Source organism: Pezoporus wallicus, unplaced genomic scaffold (genome assembly GCF_028554395.1).
Source record: "Pezoporus wallicus isolate ANWC-B61680 ecotype Strahan unplaced genomic scaffold, APGP_CSIRO_Pwel_v1 contig_3817, whole genome shotgun sequence".
In the NCBI taxonomy this organism is placed as follows: Eukaryota; Metazoa; Chordata; class Aves; order Psittaciformes; family Psittacidae; genus Pezoporus; species Pezoporus wallicus.
The window spans coordinates 10,544,765-10,567,314 of NW_026635157.1; the positions used below are offsets into that span (position 1 = coordinate 10,544,765).

General features: G+C 36.5%; 1 protein-coding gene across 1 annotated transcript; it reads left to right on the forward strand.

The window, feature by feature from the left end:
- The first annotated feature begins 5,640 nt into the window (after positions 1-5,640).
- TMEM244 (transmembrane protein 244) lies at positions 5,641-17,563 on the forward strand. The gene is made up of 6 exons (XM_057405442.1): positions 5,641-5,673; positions 10,423-10,508; positions 11,047-11,120; positions 14,563-14,688; positions 16,473-16,517; positions 17,410-17,563. Exons 1-6 carry the CDS (start codon positions 5,641-5,643, stop codon positions 17,502-17,504), a joined length of 459 nt encoding a protein of 152 aa, XP_057261425.1. The 3' UTR covers positions 17,505-17,563.
- Positions 17,564-22,550: the final 4,987 nt, after the last annotated feature.

Genomic DNA, 22,550 nt, shown 5'->3' on the forward strand with positions numbered 1-22,550 from the left:
CAGTCATTTTCCTTAAATACCAATAAATACAGCAAAAGCGTTACCCCATGAGCAGGACAAAATGCATGCAGAAGAATTTACTGCATAATCCTAAGAACCCAGTGTAAAAGCACTGAGGCAGGTTTATTTAAACTCCATCTTCAGAGAGCAAAGGTAAATGTGCAAATATGTATGTGCCCCGACAGTCATTTCCCAGCAATTCCCAGCTTTGTATTAACACATTTATGATAGCCATTGGCAGTGCAAATTTCTTTCTGCTACCATTCCAGTGCTCGAATCAGCCTTTCAATCAGAAGGTACACTTCTGCAAATGAAAAAGGAGCGCAGTTTCCATGCCCAGTCCTGGTATCTCTCCTCAGAACACCAGAAAGAGATGGTTAACTAGTGCAATGTATTACTGAAGTGGGGACACCTGCCTGCAGTGAACAAAAATGAGGCTGTTAGGTCATTTCTTAGAGACTCTACAGTTACATCTACCCCAGTAAATTAAAACAGTGACTGGGAACATTCTTGGGCACAGAAATGGGATTGCACATTACATTAAGTGCTGCTGGAAAGGGTTCTAACCCATGCCGGTTAGCACAACTGGGGAGGCTGGCACAGACCTGGTTCATGCCTCCTGGGCAGCTTGTGATCAGCCACCCTGTCTGGTAGAGTACACACCAGTCACGTCATGCCATGTGGCACAGGAGCATTCATGGCACTTTTATGGTGTTAGGATACACATAGTGTTAAGCTTTAGCGTAATGTATAAAAACTATACTTGAATCAATTATAAAATAGATAATAATAAAATGTTCAACCATTCCAAAATCACCCACTATATTGTGTCAGCTAGGTTCTGGCTTTTTCAAATAGTGGAAAACAAGGCTTGGTAGCTGTTAGGTTATGTGATAACAGCCCATCTGTAGTCCCATGAAATAGTGCAGAGAGACAATGTTGGAGGAGGGTCCCAAATAATACCATGATGGACTGCTCCCACACCCATTGAGGAGAGCCATTGGTTCATCTCTTCAAGCCCAGAGGGGCATGGACTCACAGTGGCAGGCAGGAATCCAAATTAGAGCCTCCAGAGGAGCTGTCTTCGTCCAGTTTTTTACCAGGAGAGCCTCAGCACTGTTGCCCAGGTGTGAAACCCAATATGAGGCCCTGGATTACTTTTCAGGCCAAGAGGATTGAACACATGGGACACAGGAGAAGAGCGTTTTGGTGATTGCTGAGAATTTGTCACAGGATGTCAGGGGAGGAAACAAAGGCTGGAAAATGGGGGATTTAAGTGATTTGGAGAGATACAAATGTGGAAAAGTGCTTTTGCATGTGTGAGTCTGGACCAGTAACTAGAATAAGGCTGCAGCCTAAGGGGCTCATATATCCAGGTCTCAACAACAGGGCTGACTGGGATCCAAGGACCAGCTACTGGCAGACAGTGTCTGACCCAGATACTGGGGAGATCTACCTTGTATATATTCATAGATTATCTTCTCACTAAAGTGCTTCCAAACTTCTCAGCCAGGGAGGGGAGCAGGATGACGTCGCTGGTAGTGTCTGTGCTCATGTGAGTACTCTGTGTGCCTGTGATCTGTGTAACATACATATATGTGTGTGTGTGTATATATGCACATATGTGATGCATATGTATGCTCTCTGTGTGTGTGCTTACTGGGAATACATTTCAGTCACGCTACTGTTTGGACCTGGGGATATGGAGCTGCAGCAGCCTGGCCTCTCTCAGGCTGTTCAATCCAGCATGATATTTTCTCTAACAGTAGCACCAGTTCTACAGCTGTGGGTCAGGTTTTGTGGGCCTAAAGTGATTTTTCAGTGCTTCACTGTACTCATCAAGAATTCCCACTAACACTAGCGGAGATGCCAGAATATCTTCAAAATGTAGGCGGTGGTAATCAGCACATTAAGTTTCTCAGCAGAAAGGCCAAATATTGTTTTTTTTAAATACAAACAATTAAAATTGGTTCTTAGACATAGAGTTGGGCCAGGGTGGAAAGTTTACATTGCTGCAATTGCGTTATAGCTTCTCTCTGGATAAACAGAAGACTTTGTTTTCAGTTCTATCAATCCCACACCAGTCACAAACAATACAATTAATTTCCAGTTTGAATAAATAAAGCCTACCAAATTGGTTCCTTTGCCAATACTTTTAAGTTTTATATTGAACTTCTTCACAAAGCCAACAGCATCGGTTAACAAAACAAAAGATGTTGTTTATTATTTTGCTAAGCCAGCTCCTTAGATACAAGTAGCTCATCGGGGTTAATTATCTCTAAAAGAATCCAATTCATTTGCAGTAGGAAAATCAAAAAGAATGATACTTTTTTTTTTTTTAGTTGAATTCTTTCAATATTATAAACATTTTAGAGTTCATGGAAATTCAAGGATACAACTTTTCAGGAGCTTTAAGTCCCTAAAATTCACCTCTTATTTAATCAATTACATTGAAAGCTCTTTTACATTATATTATTAGGAATGAGGACATTGTTAAAGAAATCCAACAAAATTTGGAACTCACATTGCTATTAATAATAATAGAAGATTGATACATTCAAAGCATATCCCTGCTTCCACTTAATTCTCAGATTTCCTGTCCTTCAAAATTTATCCATCTGCAGCCAAGGTTAGAGAAGAAAAGAACCCAATTGCTTTAATCCTCATGGAGGTAGAGCATAGAACTCACATAATTCTAGCTCTTTCCATATGGGAGCCAAGCTGTCATATTGAGGCTGTATAATGCATATATGATCAACACCAAAGTGTAGGGGCTGTCTTTCATAGGATACAATTAAGCTATATTTGCTAGAGTTGTAATGCATTCAAGAACAGTCAAGTAACAGACAAGAAATGTAGTGCTTTTTACTTTTAAAGATGTGTTTCATAAAGTTCCTTTCACGGCATTGACAGTCTTCTAGTCACTGCAGTGAAAGAACAAAAATAGTGGCCACTTTATTTTTCCAAGCTCTTCCATCCTCGTACGCAATGTCAGTAGAGTTCCTCCCCATCAGCAGATGGAGACAGAGTACACAATTTTTGATGTCATCCTCCTTCAGTTAATGAAAAATGTCCCACCAGGCAACCCAGACAGCATCCCTTTGGTTGAACTTCGTATTTTCTAAAAGATTCCAGGGTAATGAATCGACATACCTTGGGTTTTAGTAATTTCCCTGATCTAAAATCTTTTTTTTTTTCACGTTTTGAATAACCTAAGAAATGTGATTCTGGGTCTAGCTCTACTTCTTAAGGCACAGTGCTGTAGCACAAACAATCAGCACAACAGCAACACAAACCACTTGTTAACTTCAATGCAGTATTGCTGCATGATACAGTTCTTGAAACCGTTCTTAATTTTTTCTGCAATGCTATTTGACAGCATCACAAATTGTTGACTTAAATGGGACCTAAAAAACCTACGTAATAAGCTTAGACAGCAAACTTAGCAGGAAGGTTTTATGAAAACTTTCTAACAGTTCATTATTACAAATTGACTTTTTGTTTTGGCCTAGGTAGCACATAGGAACTAGTTATTGCCTGGGTAGTATTAAAGGCCATTATCTGTTTCTTAAAAAGAGATACAGCCCTATAGAAGTATCCTTAATTTCACCTCCAAATTCTTTATTCTGCAACAACTTTGTCAGTCTCTTAAACCTTGTCCATTACATATCACTGCAAAGAAAGTACATGGGTACAGCCAAATGCAAAATAACAGTATTTATTAACTATTCTCAAATATGTGAGGGTACTATATTGATACCCTACCAAAGTACCTGTTTCCTAAATGTTTCCATAAGGCAAATCAGCATAAACTCCAGGGGATTAAAAGTAATGGAGTACTATTTTTCCTCATAGCTTTAATAAAAATCTGCAGCATAATGCTTCCAGAAAATAGTCAGTGTTTAAAAGTACATCCTTTTGAAAGCAAAAGAGATAATTTATTTTAACCTCTATTAAACCTTGTGTTCTGTTTCTCTCTACTGAATTTGAAGAAGAAATACAAAAAGTGATTATTCTATTATCTTGCCATTTTGCTAACAGCAACACATCTCTCCAGTTAACATTCATTATTGAGTGATGTATTCAGTATTTTGGGTCACAAACAGTTTCTTCTAATTGAACTTTTATTTGCGCCTGTTCACTGGATTCCAACAATACAGGTGTCTCCAATCTTGAAGCAAGGATGCGACAGAAATATTATCCTTTCTCTTACAGTATTTAGAGTTTTTAACTGTGTAATAAGAACAGAACCTCTTTGTCTCCCCAACAAAATCCGTGCCTATAACTTACATTACATTTTAGTCGAGCTTGGTGACTTCGGTTTTATCCGGAGTCTTTGCCTAGTTGAGTTGACTCTTTGTGAAGAAGTAAGCCAGTGAATGTAAACACCTGTTCTGTTTAGTAATGGTCTTAGATTAATGCAATCCATTACTTTTACAATTGTTTTGCTACTTAGAGCTACTGCAAAAAGTTTACGTGAATTAATTTTGGGTTATGGCTGTTTCCAGCTGATATTTTGTGTAGATAGGATGCTCTTTGAATGAAACCTCTTTTTCCTTTCAAATATTTGTTTTAATTATTAAAGCAGAATTTTCTTCATTAATTTGCTACTCATGACTATTGCAATTAAGCAAATTAATTTAGTTTTTTAATTTTGTTTCAGTCTATTCCTTTGACATCACTTCAGCCCTTAACATAGGATTTAAGCATTTTGCACAAGAAGTAATTTCTCTGGCAGTATTCACAGTCTGGAGCTATGGAATCCATGAGTGAAAACTCTTGTTTGCTGCGTGTAGACTATATTTTAAAGCAGATACTTTCATTTTGTATAAATAAAACCCCGAACTAAAGAAACTTGCACGTACTATGTTAGTGACAGCCAAAAAAAAAAGTTAATTCTTGGCTCATTTTCAGAAGTGTTCCCTTATATGACCTCCTTTTTCAAAATAACACAGCATACTGAAAAATAACACGCATGTAAAAAGTCAAATTTGGATCCATTAAAGAACTGCTCAGTAGAAGTTGGATCTGCTCTAAAGCACACTAAAATTCATTCTATTGAAGGAACAAAATAATGTTCAGGAAAAGAAGAGTCATAACATAAATCCATCATTTCTTAATCTACTTATAACTAGTTTAATGTGAATTATACTTGATGTAAGAAAGTGATGGTCAGAAGATGAATGTTATCAAAGAAAATTGTGAAGAATGTACCACTTTACATATTACATAATCAATAGAATTAGGACTTGTAAAACTAATTAAAAGTAGGAAGGTGTAATAACACCAAGGAATTTTGATCAAATGAGTGCTGAAAAAAGCAAATAGAAGGTAGAAAATAATGTTAATAATGTTGTTTCTAAATAGGTAAGGTATATTATAGATGTGCTTTGGCTAACTGTAGCTACAAAAGTATGAACGTTAAATGAGCTAGTAGGATTTTCTCTTTACTCTTCAGCAGCTTACATTTAGCTCACAGATGGCTTCTGTCTCAATTCAGTTTAATCCAATCTGCTTACCTCACTCTGTCCTATACTCACCTATATGAATGTTTTTTTGGGTGGAAAACAGCTGCTTCTTCCTGCTGATGTTGGCATACGGAATATAGCAACAGCACTTCCTTTCACTCATCATGTGTCCATGGCTCTCAAGGTCAAAACTGCTGAAACCAAGGTAAAGGGAATTGAGTTTGTTTAGTGTTGTATGTCACCAGATAGTATTTAGAGAATTAGACAGCTACTGTGGGGCTCGAAAAAGCTTTGCTTTCATTCCTACAGAGTGTTCTTCAATGTTTTCTTCCTAAAAAAAAAGCCAACCAACAAACTGCAAAATAAAGGACACTTTATACTATAGTGCTGGTAGTAAGTACTGCAAAATATATCTTATAAAAATATATCTTATTCTTCAAATAAATTATCTTATTCTTCAGAAATTATCTTATTCTTCAATATTCAATAAATTATCTTACTCTTCAAAATATGTGATGTAGTTCCATTTATGAGATACTGTTCTTGGAAGTGTCTAATAAAATCCTACATTTGATGACACCAGTGATTTCCTAAGATTTTTTCTTTAATATTGAATAAATGCCCCTGCATTAACTTGGTGGGGGTTTTTGGTGTTTTTTTTTTTGCTTTGAAATACCTGAATATTTAGAAAGAAAGAGTTTGAAAGTAAAAGTATTCTGAGTTTAAAAAATATATGTTTAAATTTCAGTGGAAAAGTGAAATAAAAAGAAAAATATTAAGTAGAATGTGATGCAACTGGAAGAATTTTCAAAGGGTTTTCATTTTCATGTTACATGCATTTCCTTAGTTTACTCAACTAAGCAAGGCATGCTATACCTAATACATGACTACATCCTTAGGACAGGGACTAAGAATATTCTGGCTACACAGAGAAAAATACTGGGCCTTTGACACAAGTGAAATTTGTTGCTGACTTCAAGGAATAGTAGGAATTCACCTACTATAATTAGAGGTCAACTGGTCATTGGCTCACAGCCATCCTTCAGCTCTGTGATTTTTACTGAAGTCCCGTCTAACTGCTTTTATTACAGTACGAATCTACATCTAGAACAGATTAGGCTTCAAGGAGGCAGTTGCTAGGGGAGGGGCAGTGGATAAAGGAGAATTACAGGAAATGTGCCTCTGCTCAGAGTAAGGGAATTAAAATTATCCCCACCAAAAATATGCCAACTTCAAATGCTTAGAGATACTTTCAGGTGGGTAGGAGGCAGCATGGCTGCCAAACGTGCATATCACATTGTAGTCAATGGACATTACAGCAACAATGGATTACACTGTGGAAAAGAAGTGATCAAATGGGTTATTTGGCCAATTTTAATTTAGAATAAGACGACAGTGAAAATGGGAAAGCTGTATTTAGCCCCCAGACTAACCTGGCTGAAGAGCTTAATTGTTCTCAGCTTTTGTTTGGCTTTATGTTGACATAGGAAAAGAAGCAAAGCTGTGCTAGACTTACTTATTGGCAAGTATCAATTTGTACAGGCATGGTGGATTTCTCTCCTATTGCATTAGAAACTAAAGCTTCTCACTCTGTCCTTGTAGGAGCTAGATGTACTATTCAATATTTAGCACTTTTCAATATTCAGCAATATAAAAAGAAATCTTTTGCTAAATTCACAGAACCCACACTTCTGTCAATGTCGGGTGGTTCTGTAAACATGTTATCCAAAACACTGCCATTCAAATAACTAAGGCCAGAAGCAAACATCAGAGTTGTTTAGGTGAAGCTTCATCCAGAGACCCATCTGGTTTTGCTTTGAAGCATTATTTTTTTCCAAAGACAGTTTGTTCCATTGCCTAATTGCCTTTACAATTAAAAATGTCCTTCACACATCTTTCGAATTTGTCTAGCTATAACTTGTAGCTGTTTACTTCTTGTGGCTTTTCTGATAGATTAAAGAGCCCTTAAGTACCTGGTATTTTCTGCCTGTGAGGGTACTTATCCATCATAATCAAATCAGCCCTCGGAGCTAAACAGATTGACCTCTTTAGGGCTGTAGTCCTAATGAAAAAAAAACAACCCTCAATGCCATTTCTGGCCATCAGCTCCCTTTAGTGGGTCTTCTCTGCACCTTCCTAATTTTTTAACTTGCTTTAAAAATTGCTGGCACCGAATTGGATGCCACTTTGTCTTCGCAGTGCTGTGTTTAGAGGTAATACTTCTTCCTTGTTTCTGTTCATCTTCTCCCACCTTAAAACCCAAAGCCTTAAGGGCTTTTGTGTCACAATATTGCAAGAGAAGCCCATAAAAACTACTTAGTATGAGCTAATGCTCATCTACAGGCTTTTTCAGGGTCACTGACTCCATGAATAAGGGCTCCTTTTACCAACATATAACAAACTGCGTTAAAATGGAAATTGCACTTTAGAGCTGGCTTGTGTTACATTTTTCACTGCCATCTCACCTGCCAACTGTGTTTTATTTAAAAATGGGGACTTGAAAAGATTTTATAACTTTTTTTTCCTTTATTAATATTCAGTCAGTTGCCAAGAACATTATCCAAATTTACCCTCAAAATCTACAGCAATGATAAGGACACCCAATAACCAATTTAGATAAAAATTCTTGAATAAAAAAGCAAATATATAAAAAAAGCAAGTCTTTTTCAAACTTTTCTAAATGATTGTTTAAACTTCATAGTACCTTATATTTTGGGGATTTGGTTTCATTCCTTTATTATTAGTTGTCCTCCAAATAATTCCTCTTCCGTTTTAGTTATGAATATGCAATTATTGTTTCCCATATCTTGGTCCCTGAAACCAACCTATACACATGTTATGTCTTCTACCTTTTTTCAGAATTGAGTCCTATTCCTTTATTAGTTGTTACCTATTTTTTCTAACATTTATTCCCATTGCAAATATGGTGTCACATTCAAAGAGGTAAAGACTGGCATCTTTTGCATTGATATAATGCTTCACTATATGCATAGTCCATAGTCCATAGTCTCTGCTTGCCATTCTGATACATTGAGAAATTGCATTGGGGCCCTGATATTTTGCTGCCTCAGTTATGCAGACTCACTTTTCCTGGCTTTACTTCTAAATGAATATCTGTACTTAGAAAATGTCATCATCTTATTCTTTATTTTTCCATTTTAAATTTATTTTTGATCAACACAGACAAGAAGTTCTGTAAAACAACAAAACTTCTGAACTCCTATGCTGTCAGTTTAATTCCATTGATCTCAGGGGAAATTCAGCGCGAGATCTTGCAGGGAACAAAAACGTGCAGTCTTAGGGCCCACATTTAGATGTCAAATTATATTTACTTAATAATGGAATCAGTATATGTTGTATATTGTAATTATGTTGCCCTTAGATCATTATTGCATAATGGATGTTTGGAGGTCTATGGAGGTCTTACCAGATGAGTCGGGTAAACACACATTGTTAGTTTCAAATATTTGGTAGCCAAACTGGAGAAAGTACAACAAAAGTCTTAACTCATTATGTGTGCCGTACCTGGGCTAATAATTTATACCATACCCTACTCTTAAAACAGAAACTTGAATGCTTTAATATCAAAAAGCAAAATGTAGCTATACATCCTCTCAAATAAACATCTGGAGTGTCACTGATACATCACAGAAAACCAGAAATTAAAGTGTTCCACATTCGCAAGACTGTGATTATTACCAAAACATATTATCCTTCAAAACATAGTTTTACATTATCCCTGTATGAATTAACACAAGTCCTAGGGTCTGCATAATTCAGGAAGCCAGCTTAGATGATTGGAGATGTGTGAACCATGCTTCACTTGAAAGGATCTCAAGTCATTTTATGAACTTTATCAGGTGAAGGCTTACAGGTTTCTCTCTGGCTTCATTCCTTCTGACACTTCAGTTTAGAAATGAAGACACTGAAATTGAATGAAAAAAATAATGTTAGCAAGGTATCATAGCAAATATATATCCTTTATATAATTATCTATACAGCGTTTCTCTTTCATTACAGACACGGTATTGGATCATAAGACAGTGATTTCTTTATGAAACTTACATTTTTATGGGTATTTTTTCAATTTGAAGTTGGAATTTATTTAGACTAAAGTCACAAATGATTAAACTTTGAAAAATATTTAACAGGAATCACTCATTACTGATGTAAGTTGTGTACACCCTTACCTTTGGAAGTAAGCACTAGGGTGACATTTTCTAGATGATGGGAAACTTAACAGTTACTGCTTTACAATTTTCTGCATTAATGTGCATACAGTTTCATCATACTTGCAAGGATGGCATTTCTTTTAAGTTAAAACTAGGTTTATTTAAACGTCTGGATGAACTTAAACTCTCAAGATCTCCTCTGTAATAATTGTCAAGAAATGTCCTCATTTTATGAACATTTATAAATTCAGTAAGTAGTTGGTACACAATAATCATAGAATTATAGAATAATTTTGGCTGTAAAAGACCTTTAAGATCATTGAGTCCAACCGCCAACATAGCACTGCCAAGTCCATCACTAAACCATGGCCCTAAGCACCACATCTACACATCTGTTATATGCCTCCAGGGATGGTGACTCCTCCACTTCCCTGGGCTTTGCACTCTCTCATTTCAGAAGAGGCCCCAGATATTTAATGGGAAAGGGCTTACTTTCTCACTCAAAGAGCAGAAAAAAATCAAGATGCCAAGAAATAGGAAAAGGATGTCTTTTGTCCTATAATACATGATAAAAACAAAGAGCTGTGCATTATAGCCACACTGAAATGCACCAAAGAGCTTTAGTAACATGTCTATAATCAGCAATAGCAAAAAAAATGTGTCTATTTTATTTTCTGTTTTTCCCCCTATGTTATGATTGATAGAAATCTGGAATTATTTTCTGACAATCACATATTTGGTGTGAACATGACATTAGGTTTTACTGTCTTTCTCTTTTGTAGGTTGTTCTGGTTAACCTGTTGATATGCATGGTAGTTTTCTACACTGTGTACTATGTGGTCCTATCTCTGTGCTTCGCAGTATTCAAGTAAGATTTCCATGTCTTTAGTCTGATATGCTCGCATACTGCAACTCGATATGATGGGGAGAGCTATGACTGTTCAAAGGAAGCTTCTGGACTGGAGACATCCAGTCCCAGATACTCTGTGAACGCATTTTTCAAATTTAGTTAAATTGTACCTGGACCTTCTTTCAAATTCACAAATTGGCAAACAGACTCAAAACTAATATAAAATGTTGGTTCTAATATACTTCCTTACACTTGCACTATGTAAATAACTGAATGTAAGAGAAAAGATGACATGAAAAAAGGAAAAGTAAGATTTTACAGTCGATAAAAAGACAAATTATATTCTCTTGGGAAGTTATTGATTAGCATGTAAAGTGACAAACATTGTAAATAAAAGTGGGCAAAGGCAAGACCACAACACAGAATGGGACCTAGAGAGCTTGTAAAAGCCCAGAGTTTTCCATTTGAAATCATATTTAAAAGCACTTGTATGTCATGTAATCACTAAGGCATTACTGATAATCTCTGGCTGAATTTATTCATTCTGTTTCCACAGGATTAAAATGTTGGATGGTTTGGCACCTTTTGATTTTAAGACAAATCCCTCATGGATTAACCCCTATTATTTAGGTATTTGAAGTTTGTTTCTCTTTTTTTTTTTTCCCCTCAATCAAGAAAATAGATTGCATGTGGATGTAAACTTGTCTTTGTTATGGACAGTATTTTAAATTATTTGTTTAGTAATACTAATGATTTCTGTATTTCAACTACAGTGCATTTAAATGCTTATTTATCTTGCCAGCAGTTCTTATTTCTGCGTTGTTAGTTGTCATAGAATCATAGGATAGTTAGGGTTGGAAAGGACCTTAAGATCATCTAGTTCCAACCCCCCTGCCATGGGCAGGGACACCTCACACTAAACCATGTAACCCAAAACTCCATCCAAACTGGCCTTGAACACTGCCAGGGATGGAGCATTCACAACCTCGCTGGGCAACCCATTCCAGTGCCTCACCACCCTTACGGGAAAGAATTTCTTCCTTATATCCAATGAAACCTCCCCTGTTTAAGTTTTAACCCATTTCCCCCTTGTCCTGTCGATACAGTCCCTAATGAAGAGTCCCTCTCCAGCATCCCTATAGGCCCCCTTCAGATACTGGAAAGCTGCTATGAGGTCTCCACGCAGCCTTCTCTTCTCCAGGCTGAACAGCCCCAACTTCCTCAGCCTATCTTCATACGGGAGATGCTCCAGTCCCCTGATCATCCTCGTGGCCCTTCTCTGGACTTGTTCCAACAGTTCCATGCCCTTTTTATGTTGAGGACACCAGAACTGCACACAATACTCCAAGTGAGGTCTCACAAGAGCAGAGTAGAGGGGCAGGATCACCTCCTTCGACCTGCTGGTCATGCTTATTCAAGTGATTGTCAAGACTTTTCCTTGAGTGGCTCTTCTGATCTTGCATCATATGAAGAAAACTGCTGCTTTGCCAGGATGTTTCATTTTCATTGCAGAACAGTTACCTTTCTCTGTAAAGTTTCTTCACAGAGTTGTAAATTTGCTTTTCATACTGCAGCAAATTTCTTATAAATTACTAGATCCATATCTGGGATACACTCAAAGAATGGAAATTTTGCTTTGGTAATGCCTAATACAGTGGGCATTAAAATTTCAGGTTTTATTATAGCTCAAACCCTAAGCATAAATTTATATACCCTAATAAAAATCTATGCATTTTTGTCTGAAGTTCTCAACCTTAAATTTTACCAGATTTTTAATCTCTTTTACAAAAGCAAATCACATCATCTGTCAGTAAAGTAAGTAAAGCTCAAATGCAAATTGGTTAGTTCATCACGTTAAAAGGAGTAATACAAATTCATGGATATTTGTACAGTTTCAATACTGATTTCAGTGGAAAAAAGACCATTTCAGTTGCAGCAGTGGAAAAGAAAATTAAATCATATTCAATTAGAATGACTTTTAAGGGCCCTAATGTAATTACTGTATTTCAATATTTTTTTTTTCCCAAAAGAATTTTATCAGCTAGTTTGATGCAGCATTTTTTTATGCCAAAGACAGCAACTATTTCATGCAAGTGGTTAGTATTCCACCCTCCCTTCTGTCCACCCAATGAAATAACATGGAATAGCAAAACATAACAGGACCAGTTTAAAGTCTGTGGGCACAGAGACAGAGCAAAGGTCTCTGAATGGTGTCGCAAATGAAAATTAGCTTACTCAAGATTCTCGCTTGTGCCTGTTAAAAACAAAATTATGTCCTTAAAAGATAACCTCAAAATAAGAATGAAGTCAGCTGAGAACTGAGGTGTCATTACTGGCCCAGTCTTGTAAAAAGTTTAAACAGCATCTCTCTACACTATGCATACTTTCTAAATTATGAAATTGTTGGCATAATTTAAAGTGATACTGTCATCATGATATGAAATAAACTAAAAATACTAAAATACATTGTTAAACATTAAATTTTTTGCAGCATTACTACCCACTTTCCTTTTTACTTTTTTTGTTATTTTTTTCATGTTTTTAAACTGTTGGGTGATAGATACCTTAATACAGTAGGAACTAATTGAAAAAAATAAAATTCTGTAGAGAAATTCTATAAAGAATTCTATAAAATTCTAAAAAATCTATAAAGAAAATAATAAAATTGAAAGTGCAAAATGCTGCCAAATGTATAAATTAAATACAGAGTTGAAAGATAACGATTTACTTTACTCAACTACAGTAATCTTAGGTATTATATTACTGCAACAGTGAAAAAAAATCTATTAAAAATACAACTTTCATATGCATGTATACTGAAAAAGAATGAAATGCATTTACATGGAAAATCATGTGAATTACAAATGCACCATTATGGCCTGTTGTATGGGAACTCATTCAGCCAGAAGAGAAATCACACGTTTTTCCGTTTAATCCCCTGCTAACCAGGTACCCACCCAGCATAAAGTCAAACTTTCCCCTGAAAATTATCGGGTTTTATCCTGTTACATGTAATAGCAAGTAAAACAAGCTAAGCATCACTTCATCGCTGTGTTGAAGAATACAGTTCATCAAAAGCCATGTGAGGTTCCTCACCATTCCCAGTGTCACTGCCCCATGCCTTCCAGACTGTTCTCCTGCCTTCAGGGGAGGCGCAGCTTGTCCTGCCACTGCTTTTGCAGAGCTGTGCCCACATCAGGGGAGGTGTTTGATGCAGGCTGGGGGCATCACATGGCTTGGCACACTCCAGAGGTAAAACCAGGGGACAGAAATGCACTGTTTTGTCACTGAGAGAAGGAATTTTCTTGATCAGATAACTTTAATGGTCTCTTTTGACAACATAATGTAGTTGTTACCACTTTTCTGGTAATCCTCATTTATGGTTTAACACAACACAGAGCTAGCTGCTGAACGTCAGGCACAGTGATAGCATGGTACCTATGACAGCACTGAGAAAAGCCAGGCTCCAGGTTGTACATACCATGAAATTAATACAGATGGGTGGCCTCTACTCACCTTGTAGGCTCTCTGCTCTATCTCCTCTTGCATATCTTAATTGTTATAATTGTTTTGATATATATCTGTATATATTCTGGTATATGTTCTAAATGATGCTATTAAGTCAACCGGAAGAAAGCTATGAAGTTTCATACCAAACAATCTATTAACCACACAAATCTGGTTTGGATGAGAAAAATTTTATCCAAGTCATTGTCAGCTAAATCTATTTGGCACCATAATTCAAAGAGTGTGGAGAGTTCATAAGTGAAATTTCCATGCTATTTCTCCTCTAGGCTATAGATACTGGTCATAATCCTGTTAATCCTTTTGTTTTTACATGAAGTATACAACATCTGAAAGTCTATAGGCAAATCAAGATACAACTCATGAAGATGTCTGTGGCAAAATTAGTAATGAACTTTATAATGGAGACATTAGTATAATATCTGATCTTGTAAAAAAAAATTAATAACCATCTCAGACATTTTAACTTCCTATAGCTATCATTTCGACTATAAGAAAAAGCATCCCAAAACTGTGTTTGCTGTAAATATCCTATTTTCATTTACAGTTCTTGTAATATCATTGGAAATAACTTTCTTCATTTGTGGTCTGCTGTTTGCCCTGGTTGTGGAAGAATGGGTTTGGGATTATGCCGTAACAGTTACTATTATTCATATCATCATAACTTCAGCTGGTAAGTAGGTTTACTGCTAAATATATGCCTAGTATCACAAATTGAAGAACCAATCAACTATGATTCATTTACTGGATTACTGGACTAACTTAATTTTTCCTTAATGCTAAATAAATATATACCCGTAATTTCCATCCATTTGACTCATTCATATATTTAAATCCTGCCATTTAAAACTCAGTTCTGGTTTTGCTGCAGAATTTTAAAATACTAGTTTCTTATAAGAAATTCAGAGTTTTAGTTCATAATCTAGCAGTTCATATCAAATACAGAATTTCAGCTTCTGGGAGGTGTGTTTTTCTGTAACTCAAAAAACTAATAGCTGCCCATGTCCTGACACTTTAAGAACTACTCATTAACACTTCAGCTCTAGTTTAGAGTAAAAATGAGGCTTGCTTCAGCAAAGCTGATTCAAAGTTATAAATTAGATAATTTGAAATTAATCTGATTGAGGAAAATTAAGCATTTTGCCATTGAAGCCTCTTTTTTTGCCCTGAAACTCTTTCCCTCAAAGGAAAGAAAAGGGAAAGAATTGGCTGCTATAAATGAGACTCATCATCACTTTTTGCCAGCATCTGGTAACCTGCTCCCTCTTCTCATGCTGTTTAGCAGAGTGCTGCTATAGCTGATTAGGAAATATGTTTTAACACCATCCTTGCCAGAGCCCGTTTGGGGATCCTTTTCTCCTGTAACAATGAGCTCAGTGTATCTATTCTAGAATTTAGACATAGGAAAAAATATTACTCACAAATTAGGACTACTATCCCTACTTCCTACTATCCCTACCCCCTACTATCTAATAACTCATCTTCCATTTTCCAGTGCTTTATCCATTTGCCTTTGAGCATTTTGCACAGACAGAGATTCCCCAGTTCCCACAACTGGAGACCAACAGAAACTTCATCTTAAGAAATTAAGCATAATTTCTCATCTACTGATTTTTTTTTTTCCTGGAATTTAAACTACTGTTGCTCCTTATGAATAACTTCAGTATTTAAATCAAAGAATTACAAAAACTACAACAAAAGCCGCTTTATATATAATTCATGCAGGAAGGTATGGTCTATAACTATATTAGATAACGCATCTTGATGTCCGAACAACCCCAGGTTTGTTATTGTTTCTTTCAGATGGCCAACCAAATCTCTGATGGCCAGCTTAGCTGCCAGTATATGCAATATGCCCCCCAGCATACTTTACTAGCTCTACACTCCTGTCAGCTTTTTTCTGGGGGGGAGGGAGGGCAATGCTGTGTCATGCAGCTGATCATGCAGTGGAAATGTGGGTCAGCCTGCACGAGGCAAGGGCAGCGCCTGGCACAGGAGAGAGCATACCGTGCAACAGTGCTAACTTGTAGTGTGCAGCCCTAACCTGTCTGCCATGCACTGCATCACCCATTTAACTGAAAATGTCAGGCAGCTTAATTTATTTGGATTGAAGCAGTATGTAGGCACTCTACCAGGGGATCGATATCTCTGTTGTGCTAAATTGTGTACACGCAATTAATAAAAAAAGCATTTCTTCCACAGAGTCGAAGAGCTCTCTTTAGCACACACTAGGTTTAAGACTTGACTTCCATGGGATCATTCACCAGGATAAGCTTAATGGCATGCCCCACTATCTGAATGATCAGGACCTAAATATGGATTTTCAATTTCAATAAATGTGAAGTATACAATTTATGAAACGTAACTAAGAGGACCTTTGATAACATAATATAATACTTGCATGTCCCCATCTTTATTGTTTAACAATTTACATTTCTCCTTTTCTTCTCTTTGCAGTTATGTCTGAATTCCCCCTCATGTTACACTGGTGGTTGGCATTAGGTATAATTACATTATTTAAAGTTTAAATTGGTAGACTCTGCCTAGAAAACTAATATTTGAATTATGAATTGTTTCTATTAAATGTCTGTTGTCTCACTAATTTGAGAATTAATATAGCATTTCTTTAATTTAAAGAATAGATATATACTTTCATTCACACTTCTTTTAATGACACATGCAAGTAACGGTGGGCTAACATGTGCCTTACCTTTACCAGAGTAAAAATACTCTGTTTTAAGACCAGAATGTACTCAGTTTCTGTTAATCTAGCTAATGAACAGCAGATACACTCATGTTCTTGAAATAAATCATGATTAAGTCCTGACTAATCAAACTATCTCACTTAATTCAGGTGTTAGAAAGGCAGCTGTCCAAACAAGTCTTCTTTCATACCCCTGATAATCAATGAAAAGAAACAGGAACCTTCAGAGGCAATTTTTATAAATACTATGCACAGGTACTTATGACAGCTGAGATAAATCCCAGTCATCACATTTTCTTACTGTGAATAGCAAACCTATATTTCCGAACATCTAATTTTCTGCAAAATTAAAAGCATAGCTTTGAACTAGAAAATATTATCTTGAAAAATAGTTAAAGTAAAAGGGCTAGCTTCTGGCCTTGCTTTATATGATGGATAACAAGGATCAACAGCTGCAGTAAATTCCTAAATGATGGGGACAGGCAAATAAATTCTCTGTCCTGTAACTGTTTTTTCAACAGCAGCTGCTGGGGCTGATATCTTTGTAGGTGCTTAAAGCCTTGGGCAAAATGTTTAACTAGGCAGGCCATTTTTAAGAAAACTGAAGATAAAGAGAATGACTTTTTAAGGTTTTAACATTTGTATTCCACTATAAAATTTAATGTAAAACAGTCATATATTTTCTTTCAGGATCTGGAGTAATTTCAATGATTTGTGGAGGACAGATTTTGGCATACTGCTTATTCAAAGACAACTTCATTTACCCGATTCTAGATGATTTTTGAAAAGGAAAATTAGAACTTGTCTTTTTATTTACATGAATTCTATGGTCTCATTAACAACATAATTAAAATTAAGTTAGCAACTGTCTAATCATTAAAGCGAATATTTAGCTTACCAGATCTCTTGTATCTTGTTTTCAATGTCAATGTCATCAGTCTTAGCTGTTGCATGTAATCACTTTTAGCTTTTGTATGTGCAACTTCCATTAAACAAATTATTAGATATGCTGTCTCTTTTTTAAAATACAACAAACCATAAGGAGGATAGGAGCAATGAGACAACTCTCTTGCAAAATTTCATAAGAAAAAGGGAAAAACAGACTTGAATGTTTTCAGGGTGCTTGGTATCTATTGTATTCTGTGCAATGTTAACTCTAGTTTAGGCTGGAGTCTGACCTCGTATAAGCACTGCAAAACTGTAAAGTCTCCTTATCTAGCATAAATCACTGGAGTTTTAAAGCAGTCTTTACTTACAAACCCCTGGCAAAGAAGAATCTGTGAACAGCACAGAGCTCCCCATCTCTTCCCATCTTAAAGCTTTCACCTAGAAGCTAGTCAAGAAAACAGCAGGCACACAAGATGTACAATCTCCAATGTTTGGTTGACCCCCTTGCTTCCAGGGATGCTACAGATAAATGTTTTCTACAATAGCTTCAGGCTGTTCTCTTGCTAATGATCTATTTATGGCCCGGCTCTGCTGGAATGAGGAAAGGCAAACGCTTCTGACAGCCACTTTTTTACATGCTCCTTTCTCTCTCACCCAGCTGCAAGTGGTCAATGCCGAAGTGTATTTATGGGTAGTGGAATTAAAACCAACGAACAAGCCACAGTAGTGGCTTCAAGTAATTCTTTATCTCTTTAACCATAATAAAGTTGTAACAGGAAAATTGCTTGAAGGCAACTTCATCTTAAATACGATACCAGTGATTGGATTTCAACTGCAGTTTGTTCAGAAGAGCAAGAGTGGATTTTTGTTTGCACAGGAGTGCTAAATGTGCGTTTGCCTTAATCTTACTCAACAGATAATGCTTCTGAAGAATCTGTCCCCTGCTGATCTAATCAAACATCTTAAAATTTATTGCAAGCTTTAAAATTTTCAGTGAAGGTTCAATACTGAAAGCACATATTCAGTAAGAAGCATGTTTCAGAAGACTCCCAAAAGAATGAGTTTGTATCTCATGAATGGTAGATATGTAAGTCATTTTAGAGACAACCCAGATATGTAAATACATAGCATTAAGTAGAGGTAGACTTTACTTAATGAAGTCAGCTGAGATAATTCTGGAGAGTGAATTAACTGACCTGCACTTATGAACCATGGACTGTTTTTAGTTTGACCGACTTGTATCTCCAGAAACGTTAGTGTACAAATAACCATCTGGTATTACATGTTTGAAAAACGCTTGCACATTTCTTCTAGATTTGTTTCAGTTCAGAACTATAAAAATGGATGGAAAGGAAGTACTTGTTCTCACACTACTTGTTCTCACACTGTTTTTGTGTGTAGGTAGTGTGCCATGTGGCAGAACATGAGTGGATTAGGTATAAACTTAATCCATGGGTGGAATAAGTTTCTATTTTTAACCTGATGGGATTTTCCTCAATGCATGTCAGGCCAGCTGGAGCTTGTTGTAGGTCTGTTGCCCAGTCTTGACTTTTTTGACTTTTGTTTTCTATTTAAAACTTAAATCACCAAAAGGGATACCTTCAGGCTAATATGAAGAGTGCTTTAGTCCCAGGATACCTCCAAAGCACATACAACAAGGCCAGTGCTAGAAAAGCAATCACATCAAGAACTCTATCAAGGACTAAAAGCCTCACTCCAGCTATCAAAGAGACATCATCTCTGTGCATTACTTTCAGATACAGAATTGTGAGAAAATTTCAGCATTATTTTTTTCATCTTCTCCATCACTGTTATGTTGACCATCAATAATAAATATTACACAAAATATTTAGTGTAGAAAGAGCTCATGATATACAAATAAATATTCATCACGTAAGCAACATAAGCTGTATCTGTGTAGGCATTACCTGGTTAGAAGACTTCAGAGATAATACCTAATAGTGTGTGATTTCTATCTGATACACCAAATCAGTACTTTTGAATACGACAAACCTGGCTGTTTCTGGAACAATAATAAAGTGACCCACTTGAGCAATTTGCATGTGACTGATAACAGTCAACACACAGGTGGGAAAGAAGAGCTGCTGAAGAAAATGAAGGTCACTCTATGTTTCACAACAGACCTGCCAAAGACATAAAGAAAAGACCACTACAGAAATCAGAAGGGAAACAGAGAAAACAGCATCAGGGACATGTGTTTCTAAAAAAAAGGCACAGTGAAAGCAAGAAATGGACAAGATTAGTGAAAGTAATAAAAATCTGCAGACTGAACTTGGAGCTCTGGAGTCTCATGACGTGCGACTTCTATGCCACTTGTATACCACAATTTGTATTTCTGGTGATGTATACATGACTCTAGGAAAGGTGTCTCCACATCCATAGTTGTAATTGTAATCTGAGATGCTATGCCTGCAGCTTCTGCCCCAGAAGTTATAGAATTCTCTGCTTTCTGACTCAGCTAGACAAAGGAATATTATTTAATTTAGCTAGTGTGGGCTTGGTGTTAAGATATTTAACCCCTTGTGATACAGTCTAGTAGTCATGAGTTTGCACAGGTATCAGTGGGGGCTTAAAGAGCCTAGAACACATTACAAGCAGATGGAAGCTTTGTTCACTTCCAGGCAGTTTGTAGAGAAGAAGGCTAGAAGTTGCAAATATTAGATATAAAAATCAACAGACCAGTACACAAATGGCACACCTTAATAATACCATACTTGAAGTAATTTAAACATTTTTTTTTCAGAGGCAAGAAACTCCTTTTCATCCTATCCAACCACCTACTAAGACAGATTACAGTTCTCAATTCAGCCCTCTCTAAAATACTCTGCATTCATTCTTGCTCCAAATGAAGTGTCTTGCTTGTAACAAAATGCAAATGAAATACAGTTTGTTGGAGACTCTAAGCATATTCTAGGCTAATAGCACTGCCTTCAGTGTAATGTCAAAGAGTAAGCCAATTAGAATAGTTGTTCTGGGACCAGAAGATTCTCTCAAATGTGTAAAACCAACCAAATACCAAACTATGGAGTACAGACAACACAATGATTTTTAGTTGGCATTTTGTGTAAAAATATTGTTTCAATACTTCTAATTTCCTAGTGAAGTCAAGAGCTGGTTATTCAACTAAGACTGTAATTTTTTCCATGTCTGTAAATTACTTGAGCAACATTTCCATCTTTTTTGTACTTAAGTTTCAAAAAGCAAGCAAACCAAAACCCTACAGTACTCATTATTTCTGCATTTCTAAAAGTACCAGTAATTGCAGAAAACACAGTATGAATACTAGATCACCAGCAATGGGTAGATGAGTCACCTGACTGCAGTCTCCTACTGCAGATATTCATGCACAAGATTCCTGTGGCCCACAGTCTCTTGACTAGAAATACCCATCATGACCAAGTAAGCTTTCTTAAACTGAAAAAAGATGTGCAAGCCGTACACATTCGTCACTTCATCATCTGGTGTATATGTTGTCATACCGTAAAGCTATGTCATTGTTAATCTCCACAGTTATTTAAATCTTTATTTAAATATTTTGCGTCTTCCAAATGTGACTCAGAATGTTTATTTCTTCACTTAAGATCCTGTGTAATGATCCATCTGCTCAGTAATGGCTAATGCTCTAATCTGTCCTTTTTATGAGCTAATCACAGCCCCAGACGGCATGCACTCCCTCATCAGATGACGGAGAGGATAAAAGTCTTAGGAATGGTTATAAAATGTGATGGTGTAATTAATACCTTTATTATTGGCTTTAAACCTCTTAGTGTGAGGCTATGATCTGAAGATGCAGACTAGTGTCCCAACCTCTCCTCTGCTCAGGGAGAATGATACCCATCCCCTTCAGAGTCCCTCTTTAGATGCACTAGGATAATTACTGTAGGGCAGGCACAGGCTGTGATGGACTTACATCCTACGCCATCCATTCTCCAGCACAGGGGACCAAACAAATACCTTGCAGTCTCTCCCAGTTCATAGAGTCAGACTTCTTCTGCCAACAGGGGTGAAAGAAGGGAAAGATGTGCTTGAATGTTCACCCTGACATGTAGTTGTAGCATGGCATTGGCTTTGACAGGGGATTTGGAAAGCAACAATGGGATACCAAGTATGGACAACAAACATTTAGGGAAAGGCCTTGGCCCCAAACTTTTAAGGTTGCCTACCCCTAGAAAACAGCTGCAATCAAATATAAGGATGATGGCTCAAACTAGAGCCTGTAAGAAATACAGGCTTTCAGTACCTTGTTGTCATTGTCCTAAATCAAAGATAGTCACAGCCTGGCCACTGATGTTCCATATTTTGCAATGAAAATAAATCCTTGTATAAGATTGTTTGTTCTGGATTTGCAAAATGAGTTGTAAACAAAGGGTCCAATCTGCTTCCAACAGCAAAGATCATGTTATCTCTACTGGAACAATACTCTATCAAAAGACCACTTGTTTGTACCCAGACCCTCTCTCAGAGCAAACTTGTCAACAGATTTTCAGCATCAAAAAGATGAGTGTTTAAATAAAGCACAGGTAATGACAAAATGCTTTAACACATTAAGCAATTCCAATACAATTCCAAATTCCACAATTCCTTAGCAGTCTTCAGAACCTTTTCACTGAAGTTACATCTACAACAGTACCAGTCAAAATATACTGAAAACATGCTTTGATTAACTTCATAAACCTTGATGAAGGTCCACACAAAGAGGTACCATTAAAAATTACCAAAAAAAACTCTATGTGTTTGATATTTCATATGGTATTAACTGAAAAAATATTTGTAGATATTAGCCAAATTACAAGAGCAAATTCAATGGCAATTCATATTTACATTAATTTGGATTTAGTATTTAAAATTAATCTGAATTCTAAGGAATTGTTTCAACACTACTTCACTGGAAAATTACAGTGAATCCTGTGAAAGTAGGCAGT